Source organism: Pygoscelis adeliae, unplaced genomic scaffold, assembly GCF_000699105.1.
Source record: "Pygoscelis adeliae isolate BGI_AS28 unplaced genomic scaffold, ASM69910v1 Scaffold8, whole genome shotgun sequence".
Classification (NCBI taxonomy): Eukaryota; Metazoa; Chordata; class Aves; order Sphenisciformes; family Spheniscidae; genus Pygoscelis; species Pygoscelis adeliae.
Window position 1 is genome coordinate 108,436 of NW_008825260.1, and position 13,957 is coordinate 122,392.

The 13,957-nt window shown below is 39.5% G+C and overlaps 1 protein-coding gene across 1 annotated transcript in view; it reads right to left on the minus strand.

Annotated features, from left to right (window-relative positions):
- DAZL (deleted in azoospermia-like) overlaps positions 1-13,605 on the minus strand; it is a 54,431-nt gene extending 40,826 nt beyond the window's left edge. Inside the window, exons 1-2 of the mRNA XM_009329514.1 lie at positions 13,481-13,605; positions 12,533-12,620 (exon numbers count right to left, since the gene is read on the minus strand). Of these exons, the coding sequence (XP_009327789.1) occupies positions 12,533-12,620; positions 13,481-13,605 (213 nt within the window). The remainder of the gene's footprint in view (positions 1-12,532; positions 12,621-13,480) is intronic.
- Positions 13,606-13,957: the final 352 nt, after the last annotated feature.

Below are 13,957 nucleotides of genomic sequence, written 5' to 3' on the forward strand. Positions count from 1 at the left end.
CGGCTTTCTCAGGACAGAAGCTGGGGGAGGGTGGCTGGGGGGGGCCGCTGCTCGGGGACTGGCTGGGCATCAGTTGGCAGGTGGTGAGCAGTTGTACTGTGCATCACTTGCTTTGTGTATTAATTATTATTATTATTATTTTATTATCATCATCATCATCATAATTTTATTTCAATTATTAAACAATTTTTATCTCAACCCACGAGTTTTTATCACTTGTGGTCTTCCAATTCTCTCCCCCATCCCACTGGGGATGTGAGCAGTGAGCAAGCAGCTGTGTGGTGCTCAGATGCCGACTGAGGTTAAACCACGACAAATATGTATAGAACTAAATGTAATAACCTATTCATCTGTTTTGATTGTTGAAAGATCTTGCAGAAACGGAACAATTAATTTCTTATCTCTGCGACTGTGCCAATGATGCCAAAATGCAGTGTTGTTTGTCCATAACAAAGTACTTGAAGGCAGTCCACCCACTCAAACTCCACTGATACAGAATGTTTCTGAGCAGCCCTGTGGTTTAAGTGCTGGCAGCAAATGCTCTAAAACCCACAATCTTTAGCAGATCTGGAGTAATAAGAATGAAAACTGGCAGTCCGTGTGGATGACTCTGCCTGAAGTAGCAAATAATCTTTGATTATGTTATGACGGGGGATGAAAAAAAGTAAAGAAGTTATTCCAAAGTCTACTCTGTGATTCAGTTTTGTGGTGGGGCAGGGAGGTTGTCACTGAGGTAGTGAATGCAACTGTATGGCTGCCAAGAATACAAGGAAAGTATCAAAAATAGTAATAAAAACATAAATGGTGCTTTGTGATTTCATAATAGTGTCATAAACTGTAACCATTCTTGAAATGTTCAAGTTGACTTAAGGACTAGGTATATGCAATCTTAGGTAGCAGCATATAAAGAAAAAGTGACACAGGGAAAAAAATATTTAGAGGAAGAGTGTTGAAGAGTAAACGTGTGACATTTACCATGCCAGTGAGATGCTGTAATCATTAATTTTATTTCTTGTTTTTTCAGTTATTATAGTAGACGTTTGAATACATCAGTTTTAAAGAAAGACCCTAGCCTGGAAATACCATCTCTGCACAATAATTATTATGCTATACAGTGTTTCTTGTAAGTGACTACGTACCTCAATTTCTGAGTCTGAACAGCAAGCCAAGTTCATGAATGTTAAATCCACACATATATCCTATATTGATGCTACTGAGAGGCGGAAAGAGAGCGATTAGTGAATGCAATGAATAAACAAGATCAAACTGTGAAAACTAACAGGATGCCTACCAAGGTACTTACTGGAAACCAAGAGATTGTGCTCAGGAGGTAAACACTGGGCCGCATCTGGGATTGCATCTTTCAAATTAGAGAAGCTGAATGGAGTTATAATAGTTAATGTGTGTCCAAGTATTTTCAACAGGAAAGGTCACAGAAACAGGGGCACGTTACCAAAGAGCAAAAAGGTAATGTAAAGCAATGGAGCAAACGGGAGAGATACCTTCTCCTTGTCCCTATTAAGAGTTGATAGAATATGTCTGTTTTGAGAGAATATTCAAAGAGTTTTCTTTTCTAAAAAGTATCATAAAATTTATCATTTTCAAAAGCAACGTGTATCTGTCCTCTGTTGTTAAAATTTGTGTCAGAATTTATCCTGAGCAGAGATTATTCTCCCTCTGTAGCATCTGCTACTGCAATTGTCAGAGACAGAGTTCGGGGATAACATGAACGAGTGGCTGGACCCAGAAGAGCATTTCTTGTGCTCCTAATTACTACATCCAACAGAATGGTGGGAGATCCTTTCCTGAGGCTAAGAGCGGGGGCACGGGGAGAGAACAGTAACACAAGACAGGACAGCTTCTGTCCTAGAAACCTACATTTACATCACATTAGATACAATTTGAGATCAAACCTTCACTGCTACTATAGCACTGCTCATTTGAGTTTGAATGAAGTTGAAGCAATCTGATGGCTGCCAAAAAAAAGAGAAAATATTATGATCATATATTGGAACAACTTTAGTGGTTTTACCCAGCACTATAAAGGCAAACAAAGTGAACATCTGTTACATTTAAACGTTTGCTTTAAAACAGAAAATTTCACACAAGCTCATACCATATACATGCATATATGTAAGGGTAAACTTCAACCCATTTCACTGAAGTGACTTCGCAAGGGATTTTAACCCATATAGCCTGTTTATACCGATACATAGAACAGCATCGGTGGATTTCAGGGTTTTGAATATTTGAATATTTCCTTCTGTACACCAGAAGGAAAATATGGGTGAGACTCATGTTCTTTGTCTGGTATCTTTGAGAAATCCTTCACAGCCTAGGAATTACACAAAATACTTTTTTCATAGGAGGTAGGAGTATGCAGAACGCTTTTCACCTGGCCCTGAGTAAAAGAATGTCTAAGAAATTCCTGAAGGAAAAGATTATAGACTTCTCTCTGTTATTTTTTATTATTTTTAAAGAGGGTAAGGGTGGTTTTAAAAGTAGACATTCCATTCAGCAAAAAGATGTGTTTTATAGTTGTGTAGTGTGTAGCTTTGGGTTTTTTAGGAAATTCTACTATTGTGTTGTTTGCACGTCACCTTTAATATAGTGATTCAGACATCAGAATCTTTGTTTAAAAAGTATTGTTCACATCAATGGACCCAAATTATTTTTAACACTCATAGATTTGAGAGCACTAGCTGATCTCAGCATTGGTACAAGCAGTTATTATGCAGATCTCTCCCTTTTACCTCTACCACTTTATCACACCTCACAGCTTCTTCCCTGCTCCAATCCTGAAAAATGAAACTCTTTTTTTTCTGGAATGCCTTTAAATATCTAACTTTTGTATGTGCTCAAAATCAACTGTATAATTTAGCAGCAAGGAAGAAAAGGAGAAGGAGACTTAGAACAGGACTTTTAATATCTTGAAAAACAAGTGACTGTTCAAACCTTGATACTGTAGGTTATTGCTTTTCCCCATCTCTGCTACTTGTTCCTTGCTTTGTGTTCATCTGAAAGGGAGAAAAATAGGTGATAGGTATCATTGACTCATTTGATTTCTCCTGCTATTGAGATTAATATTCAACTATTAACGTCTTCCTGCCATGCATTATTAATTTATTTATAAACAAATTATATTGCATTTTAGGGACTAAACTATGTCATTTTGATATGAAAGTCTGGATTTTTAAAACAAATTTTAAAAACTGATCTAGTTGCTTTATTTTCCACCTGCTTTTTAAAATTTAGCCTGAAGAGAGGCAGAACAGGTTAAAGGATATCTAGAGTGAGAGATGTTCAGACTTGGAGAATATGATCAAATTTACTCTAGACCAACAGTTCCCAACCAGTATAGGCAGTTTTTGCAACTTCCCCCATCCTACCTTTTGCATCTGCAATGCCTTCTGTCTTCTCTAGACACAAGGTGCTGCAGATCTGGGCAATGGGGAATGAGGGAGAGGCAGAACTGGTAGGGCTCATATAGCAGGGTGTCCTGGTTTCGGCTGGGATACAGTTAATTTTCTCCCTAGTAGCTGGTACAGTGCTGTGTTTTGGATTTAGGATGAGAATAATGTTGATAACACACTGGTGTTTCAGTTGTTGCTGAGCAGTGCTTACACTAGTCAAGGACTTTTCAGCTTCTCATGCCCTGCCAGCGAGAAGCTGGGAGGGGGCACAGCCAGGACCACTGACCCAAACTGGCCAAAGGGACATTCCATACCATGTGATGTCACACTCAGTGCATAAACTGGGGGTAGTTGGCCAGGGGGCGGTGACCACTGCTCAGGGACTGGCTGGGCATCGGTCAGCGGGTGGTGAGCAATTGCATTGTGCATCACTTACTTTGTATATTCTATTATTATTATTATTATTATTACTACTACTACTACTACTACTACTTTCCCTTCCTTTTCTGTCCTATTAAACTGTCTTTATCTCAACCCACAAATTTTACTTTTTTTTTCCCGATTCTCTCCCCCATCCCACTGGGGGTGGGGGGAGTGAGCGAACGGCTGTGTGGTGGTCAGCTGCCTGCCAGGTTAAACCACAACACGGGGTTTCTCCTCCTTGCTCTCTGGGAATGCTTTACTACTGTCTGGAGGAAAAAAGCAGTGCTGAGGGCCTTAGTGATGGGTGAAGAAGTGTCAGAGACACAGCACTGCCTTCCTATTCTCAGCCTGTGAACCTACAGGATGTTCTTATTAAGAGATGAGAATAAAAGAGGCATCAACGGCTACACTGTAAGAAAATAATTGGCTTCATGACCAAAGGGGTCGTGGGAGATATGATATATCTTGCTGTTAGAAATGGATTTGACATTGTTCCATATTGCAAGCAAACAATAGACTAGAGTCTAGAGGCAGAGTGAAGAATGACTCTCAAAGATGAGTTCCCAGTGTTTTGCTTCAAACTGAGAGGGAATTTTAAGTTAGGTTCCAGCAGAGTCTGTCCTAAGGTCATTTCTATTTAATATTATAATTAAGCACTTGGATAGTGGAAAGGAGAATGTGCTTACAAAATTTATGAGTAAGAGCAAGCTGGAAGAGAGGGAAAGTACTGTAAAGGGCAGAACTATCTTAACAAATTGGAATCATGGTCCACAATTGGGAGGATAAATTCACTTAAAAGATCTGGAAAATCAACACTTACGAAGCAGAAATCAGATACACAGAAACAAAACGAGGAATGACCATCTGTCAGTTATACAGCAGAAGGAATCCAGAGCTTATTCTGGATAGCAAGATAAATATAAGCCAATAATACAGTAGTATCACAAAAGAGTGAAATAATGTAGTTTTGGGGAGATGTTTGCAGGAAGGTTATAAATGAGATAATGAAGCAAATTTTTCTGGTATGCTCAGCACTGGTGAGACCTCAGCCGGAACGCTGTGTCTGTTTTTTTTGCACCACGCTCTAAAAAGATGTAGACAAACTATAGGAGGTGCAGAAGAGATCAACAGAAATGAGAGGTTCAGTCTGGATGGTTTCCCAAGGACTCATCTAGCCCTACATTTCTGTGAAATAATCTTTGAAAGTTTTATCTTGTGTTTGCCAAATGTACTTTGCGTACTGTACTTTTGTAACTTTCCTGTCTTCACCAAGATTACATGATTGTAAGAGCCAGTTTGTCCATTGCAACTGTTTGAAACATGAAATCCTAATTTAGTTGAAATCAGTGTGAGTTTTAATACTGGCTTCACTGAGACCAGGATTTGGTCTGAAATGTTTATCAAAATGCAACATTTACTTCTCAGTTTTATTTTGTACTGTTTTTTTATTCTGAAGTTTATAGTAAACATTAGTTGTGCATAAGAGTAATTATTGTTATGAGCATGAAGGAATAATTGGGTCTAGATGAATAACTGTAGGGTTGAAATTCAGCAGATTCTATGTTTAAACCTTCTTCATGGTTGCCTTTTTGCCCTGGCCATGTTCTCTATGCCCTGAATTTAATCTCTTGTGAAACAATGATTCATAGCTACTTTTTGAGGATTAATTCTTGTTTGCATGGATTTGAATAAGAATTATGCTAAACATTTTTCTACAGTGATGTCATTTGTTACATTTTCTATAACCATTCTTTATTCTTTGAAATCCATTAGAAAGTGAAGTAAACTCATAATTAAGATTAGGTATGCACTCAGCTGTTCAACAGCATTTGGTAGATTACAACTATCACAATTTCAGGAATTGTGGTTTGGAGATTTATATGGCTGGAGAAATGGGCCGACAGGAGCCTCATGAAGTTCGACAAAGGGAACTGCAAAGTCCTGCACCTGGGGAGGAGCAACCCAGGCACCCCCAATGTGTGCTGGGGCTGCCTGGCTGGAAAGCAGCTTCATGGCAAAGGACCTGGGAGTCCTGGTGGACACCAAGTGGAACATGAGCCAGCAATGTGCCCTTGTGGCAAAGGCGGCGAATGGTATCCTGGACTGCATTAGGATGAGTGTTGCCAACAGGTCGAGGGAGGTGATTCTTGCCGCCTACTCAGCACCAGTGAGGCCACACCTGGAGTACTGTGTCCAGTGCTGGGCCCCCCAGTACAAGAGAGACATGGACATACTGGAGAGAGTCCAACGAAGGGCCACAAAGGTGATGAAAGGACTGGAGCATCTCTCCTGTGGGGAAAGCCTGACAGTGCTGGGACTGTTCAACCCAGAGAAGAGAAGTCTCGGGGGGGATCTTATCAATGTATATCAATACCTGAAGGAAGGGTGCAAAGAGGACGGAGCCAGGCTCTTTTCAGTGGTGCCCAGTGACAGGACCAGAGGCGATGGGCACAAACTGAAACACAGGAGGCTCCGTCTGAACATGAGGAAACACCTTTTCACTGTGAGGGTGACAGAGCACTGGCAGGGGTTGCCCAGGGAGGTTGTGGAGTCTCCATCCTTGGAGATAGATATTCAAAAGCCATCTGGACATGGTTGTAGGCAACTGGCTGTAGGTGACCCTGCTTGAGCAGGGGGGATGGACCAGATGACCTCCAGAGGTGCCTTCCAACCTCGACCATTCTGGGATTCTGTGATTCTATGAATACCTTGGAAATAGAAGTAACCTTCATCTAAATATTGGTTGAAAGAAGAGGGCACTACAGAGCCAAACAATATACAATATTAGCAAAAAGCATATGGTTAAAAGAAAAACAAGTTAGTTTTTGTACTTCTGTGAACGAAGAACCCTGAGTGCAATTATTACCTTGTAAGAATATTCATCCCATCAGTAATTTTGTTAAGAGATGTCTGGGAATCTTTTCATCTCCTAGATGGCCATTTACTGTCCTTGCTTCTTTTACATCTAACATCCAATTTAATCACTTGTCTGTTTCTTCTGAGCTTTACTCTGAAATTCATACTCTCCCTTCCCGAATATAATACCTTTGTTTTATATTTAATTTTAAATAAAATTACTAATGGTGTCCTTTTCATAATAAGTCCTCATGCTGTACTATCTCTAGATAGTACAAGATAGTAAAAGATTAAATATTTAGTTATCTCTCTCTATTTACTTTGCCAAACTCCTTTAAAGAAGGTTTTTATTTATTTTGATATTATGTTTCCTAAAAATAAGAATACATGACCACCTTTGTAGTTTGTGTAGCATGGAGTAAGATTGGTTATAGATTTCTTTGTCATGTATAGTGTTGGCTGTAAGACAGACTATTCATTCATTCCATTAGACTATCTGCCCTGTTGTCGTGGGTCATTTAACATGTACCATAGGATTCTCAGTGATTTTTTTAAAAGTATTATTATTTTTGAACAATTTAAGCAATATCAGGTTTTTGTTAGGGAGGTGTCTAATCTATTTCATCTACCTACTATTGCAGGCCTTTCTATATCCTTGTAAGGTTTCCTACTTAGAAATTCAAAGGTAGACAATTCTCCAAGGCTTAAAACTGTTTTACCATATGTTTTTCTGAATAGAAGTCCCAGTCCATAAACACAGTTGTCTTTGAGATTCTATTTTCCCTCTTCCACCACCTGAAGTTAACATTGTACACCAGGCTACGCAGTGAGTATGTATTTTTAGCTCAGACTAAATGTCTCCATTCCGTTTCCTTACAGACACTTCTTTTCAAAGTTATCCTTGAGGGATTACTTAGTAAAGTTTTAACGTTGCAAACTTTGTTCCAAGCAGAATTTACACACCTGAAAAGCAAACTGCAAATGTCAAAGATCTGTTAAGTCTGCTGAATAGCTTAAGAACCTAGAACAAGTGGAGCATTTAGAACATGAACTACGAATTAGCCTTTTATCATTCTCGCTCATGCCACTTACAAGTCCTTCTGTGTCTTCTCAGGTGCCTCCCTTAGAGACCCTTTGGGTTTTTCTGAAGACATATCTAGAGATCATAGAAAGATGTGATTGCAGCAGATGTCAGCATCCCTAACCCAGAGTAGTTGCCTATTGCAATACAGGCGGGCAGTGCGATAACTGGCCTGAGTAAATGTCCTCTGCTCCATGAGGGTGAAGTGTGTGCTGCTGCAACTTCACTGCTGTGGATGTTCAAACCCTAAACTATCAGTAAGCATGACAATCCTATTCCTTGGCTGCTGTGCAGACCTATCTTTTGTGTATGTAGGGTTAACCACACTATAATTACATCTCTCCATCTAGAAACAAGGAGGGGTTTTAAATGTTTATACATTTAGGATATGTGGCTATTTGTTAGTTTGCCATTTACTAAATAACTGTCCACAGCTAGGCAGGTCCATGGTCTGAAGGATTTGTCCGTTAACTGGGCTGTCATAAAGTGAGGAAGCAATAGAGTGAAACTAGTTTATATATGATGCAAGAAGAACACTAAAGTATGCATGTTAATATCTAGCATGATAAATGTTTCTTCTTCCATAGCTGATGGTGACATATTAGTGAAATATACAGAATTTTAATGCTGAATTCGCAGTTCACTTCTTCAGATAAATGTAAAATCTTCTTACGGCAATGTTTCTTTGCTTATCCTTTATGTATGCAATTTGCTGCATTTTGAAACTCATATTTATCATAGAATTGAATGCATACTAAAATAAAACAGAACGTATCTGCATTCATCCATCACCGTGATATTATCTCATGCAGCTCCCCACTTCCCTTTGTGTCTCCAATGCCAGAGAACCTTACTTTATTATTTATTGACCCTTAGTATCTGGCCTTTGTCTCATAAATCATGCTGACAATGAGCTAAATCCAAAATACATTCTATCTTAACAACAGATTATGTTTTGCCCCTTTGGCACAGTTAGAAAGTACATAAGAAAACACAGATTTTAATTTTGTAATTTTTCTTGGGTTTCTTTTTATTAATCCTATGATCTTTCTCACACTGGCCTGATTACCATCTCATTTATATCAATATAATTCCACTGAAAATGATTAGTCCCAATATTTACTAATTTTTCTTAATTTCCTTGACCCCCCCCAATTTCTGTTATCTGTAGAAAATCCCACTGATATTTGTTCATTAAGCTTTAGCAAGTGATTTAGGGTAAGAGTGATTTACTGTATTTCTCTTTTTCTGGTGGTATCTATTAGTTTACTTATATTGTTGTATTATCAGGAAAGCACCAGTGTTTTATAGTACAAATACACAGTAAAAGTATGGTCCTTTCCAACAAGAGATCAAAATCTCAGCATTGGTTCGGAGTTCCAGCTATGACTGACAAAGTATAAAAATTTTAAAATACAGTATGAGAATAAATCTGTAGGCAGCTGGCATAAAGTATACAATAATATCAGACAATATAGCCAAACTGCAGCACACCTGAAAATGTAAATAATTGTTATTAATCTCCTATAGCAAGTACTGGAAATTCCTAATGTTAATCATACCATAAATAGACAGTCATTCACTATATCCCAACTAACTTTTTGCTCTCTTCTGCTTCGGCAATCAAAGACGGATCTCTGCTTTGTTCAAGGAAATGTGATTTTTATATTCTTGGCATAACTAGATAACCTTAAACTCTATCTCTGATCCTAATGGATATGTCCTGAAAGAAATTGAATTTTGTTCCTCTACTAAATGGTCTCAAGTTGTGCCAGGGGAGATCTAGATTGGATGTGAGGAAAAATTTCTTTACTGAAAGAGTGGTTAAACATTGGACCAGGCTGCCCAGGGAAGTGGTTGAGTCACCATCCCTGGAGGTATTTAAAAGACGGGTAGATGAGGCGCTTAGGGACATGGTTTAGTGGGCATGGTGGTGTTGGGTCGACGGTTGGACTCGATGATCTTAGAGGTCTTTTCCAACCTTAATGATTCTATGATTCTATACTTCAGGCCGATGTTATAACATTATCTTGTAATTCTTTACTACCTTTCATCTAAGATTATAAAACATACTTGCAAGTATTGTTGAAAGAATATTACTAATACTGCAAAGCTAAGCACAAAAAATTACACAAAGCATTGCTCGTGTTGTAACAGAGCAATTGCCTTTAGCCGTATGATACGGTTTTTAATTGCACAGTCACACTATTTCCTCACAAGGGTCATGCTGCAGTCAGGAGAAAAATGGGTGGTGCTTCTTTGTGAGGAAGCATTTGATATTGCATTTCCTCCTAAGGGTTTGAGATACGGCCCTCTAAGTTATTGCTGACTGTACATCAGGCTGTCAGTCAGCTTGCTTTTGAATATCAGTTTGTTACCTAATTCTGAACACATCTTTCACCTTTCAGAAGCCTAAGCTGTGTCACCCCAGGTTTCCAACTTGAAATCTTCCAGATGCCAACTGTCAAAGAACAACCACTATTCCTAAACGAGCCAGGGCCCCCAGCCACGTGCAGTATGGCTGGCGTGAGGATGACTGATGCACAGATTAACAGTGAAAAGGCAAGCAGGAACAGCTTTTGAAACAACTCTCGTCAGGGCAGCAGTGTGTGGGTTTACATCATGGGACTCTCCTTTCTCTTCTTGCAGTCTTCAGACTAATTAACCATGCAGTTTTCCATCTCTGCAGCAAGCGAGAAAGGATGCTACAGAACGCAGGCTCAATCGCCACACTTACCCTGTGCCCTAAGCATTGTGCGGGTTATACGATCATTTAATTAGAGACTATATTAATGTAAATAGGCACAACAAGTGGGAATTAAGGCATCACAGGCAATCCTAATCCTGGTGTTTCAAAACTTGTAAAAATGCTTTATTTTTTTTTATTAAAGACATTTTACTTTTTTGTTTTTAATGTGCATTGCCTGTGGTTTTATCAATGCATGTTAAATAAAAAGAAATGTCATCGCTGACATCTAGAGAGGTCATCAGCAAAGCAGTAACTGCTATGTTAACTGTAGAAACTCCTGCCAACTCCAGCTGACAAGCCAGCTCATATCAGCAGTGGCTGTCATCCTTCACATGGGCCATTTCTAGCCTTGTTTCAAAGACAGTTGGTAACGGCAGAGTAACAGCGGGACCTCAGCGGTTTTGTCTCACCTTAAAATCCCCCTCATTTTCCTACTTAGGTTGCCTTCCTCAGCCCCAGCCCTCACTGCCTGTCCTCCTGCAGGGAGGGTGCAGCGTGGATAATCTCTATTCTATTCTTCAACTGTTGTCCTTACTCAGCATCCCAGCTGCTCGCCTGAAATCCAGTGAGTCATTTTCAGCATCAGCATCTACTCCCTTTGCTTCTTCCAGATCTGCAGATATATTTATGCTGCACACTGCAGTGCAGTGGATGCATAAATCACCTACTTATACGTGTATATGCGCAGGTACTGCGAGTATCCTGGTGGCAGCAGCATGGAGCTCAGATAGGTTAATTTTTCTTGCCAAGAATTCTCCTTTTAGAAGCTGGTCTGCTTCTGCTGCCTGGTTATACACTTGGCTGCACCTGTTTAAAGTATCCTGAAAGAGTATGCATATCCAGTGCTAGGATGACAACCACCGTCAATGATCTTGTACCTCACAGAGACTCTTTGATCTAGAAAAGAGTATTTTTGTAGTTGGCAGCCAATACATGTTTTAAAATCAAATGCTTGTTTGATGAAGGGGAACACTGCGTGTGTCTTTTGATATTCTGTACCTGGATTCATCACTGCTTACAGTACATGACAGGTTTTGAAAAACAAAGCTGCTATGGCTTTCCTTTCTGTACTACTGCCTACTGGGATTGCAGATATTATAAAGTTATTCTTGGAGCAATTAGAGCAGTGGCAGTAAAGATAATACCTTTGAATCTCTGCTTTAAAATTCTGCATGAATATAGTTATAGTCTATAATTTTACGTAGAAGAGACTATATGGCGCCACTAAGCCACACTGACAGTGATAAATCTGAAAAGATATGAAGAATTTATCTGAAAATTTCTGAAGTCAGAAAAATTCTAAAAAAAGAAAATAAGATCTCAGAGAAACCCTGCTCTTCAACAAGAAAACTTTTAATGGAAGGTGTCACGTCCAGAAACTAAGTAAATGAAAATAAAAAAAAATGCAAGAGGAGTGTTAAGAAAATAGAAACTTTGATGGCTGAGAGACAACTCAGTATTCCAGTTTAGAAGAAAATACGTCACTGTGACATAAGCCTGACTTACAAAAGAGATTTCCACTAAAATTAACAGCAGTAAAATAATTAATAATGGTGGTATCTGGATTTCCAAAGTTATGTTTCAGAACTTTTTACAGCACCATTGTATCTGTCAGAGCTCCTGTTTCTCTGAGGCTGTTGATATGAACGTAGGTAGGCCTGGCAAGCACTTCCTGGGACAATTTGGCTACTCTCTCTCCCTAATGCAGATCACCACGTATGTTATCCTTTAATTTACAAATTTATCAGTTTTCATCTTGAAATGATTTACCTTCTTCTGTTACCATTACTCCCATTGAAAGGCTGTTCCAGAGCCTCAAAACTCTCTAAGGATTAAAAATATTTTTCTAATTCCTAGGTTAAATGTATTCACGATCCATTTATACCATTTTACTTTTCTTATAAAATCCCCTGTCCTTTAGGTTGTATCTCTTTCTGCAAAATGTCATTTACGATCCGATTTCTGTGTGGTCATTTTCCCTGGCAACCTTCATTTTTGCAGGCTAAGTACACTGCACTCTTTCAGTTGCATGTCCGAGAGGGGCTGTGTGCTCTCTTTGTCACCCGAGTAGCCGCGGTCCCATGTGAATTCATCTCTCCTGAAGAGTACACAGAGGGTACACAGCATTTGACATGAAAATTCAGCATTTTTAAAAATAGTAGTGTTCAGGTATCTTTGCCGGAAACGCCTCCCTTTTACATTCTTCGTGATACTTGCCTTTTTGACAGCTATGCACATTTTGCCTTATAGTTTGAGTGGCTGATAGTTTTCTGACAGTTTTCTCTGACTGTCTTAAGTGTTTCTTTTCTTCTGGTATTTCCAGCTCTCAGCACATCGTGAAGATTCTTCTTGTTGCTCCCCAGCAGCATGACAGAGCATTTACACTACCACATTTCATTCCATTTTATTATGCTGTTCATTAAGGGCATCCAAATTTTCCTAGTCTATAGCCCAGTCTGTCTCCGGGTTGATGACCAGCAGATGTTGTTACTGCCAGAAAGCAGAACCAGAACCCCAGACCTTAACCAAAAAAGCAGCTTGAATCTCTATTTTTTGAATTGGAACAGAACCCAAACCTTACTGAGGTGGCCTTAAACCGCAAGTGAGTTTTTTTGTTGTTAATGCTTTGACTTCCATTTTTTGAACTTTTGTTACTGCAGGACTTCAACCAGCACAAGCCCTGCTTTTGTACCACGGTGCTACCCTGTGCTGCTCGACAGGCACCAGCAGGACCTCTTCATCCCCGTGATATCCAGGATGAACTCTAATTAAACTGTGCCTGGCAAGAGGGGGCTGGCCACTGCTATGAATTCTCTTCTGCCACTACTGCTAGCAGTGCTCTGCGGAAGCCTACTGGGCTCCATCAGCCTGAAGTTCCCCAGCAATCCCACCTGCGTACTTCACCGGGTAGCACTGTGGGGGTTTCTATACTTCTTCGCATATGTACATTTGACGTACGTGCATACATATATTAGTTCAGTACCCTGTGTATGCAGGAGCAAAATCACAGGGGAAGGAACATCCATCTCCTCCTCCTCCAGCATCTCGCAGGCGTCACTCATGCATGCAGTCAAGTGCAGCATCGCGAATTCATTCTAGCTCCTCAACTGTATTTACCAGGGCTAGAGGGGGAGGCTGGTGTGCCTAAGCTCTGACAGCAAGGAGACTTATCTTTGCTAGTTCTTTAGGTACAGTACATGTTCTTACCAATTCCTGCCTTCATTATTTAAAAATAATGTTTCCACATTTTAGAAATTTCCTTTACAAGCGTAAAGGTAGAATTAAAATTCTGATTTTATTTTGAAGTATTTATTTTTTGGCTTCTACTCTGAAGACAGATTATACAAAAGAAAGTAGATTTAATGGAAATTTTTTCATTCCTACAGTTGTGGAAAACACGGGGATCTTTTCTTTATCCTCCTGAGAAATCTGACT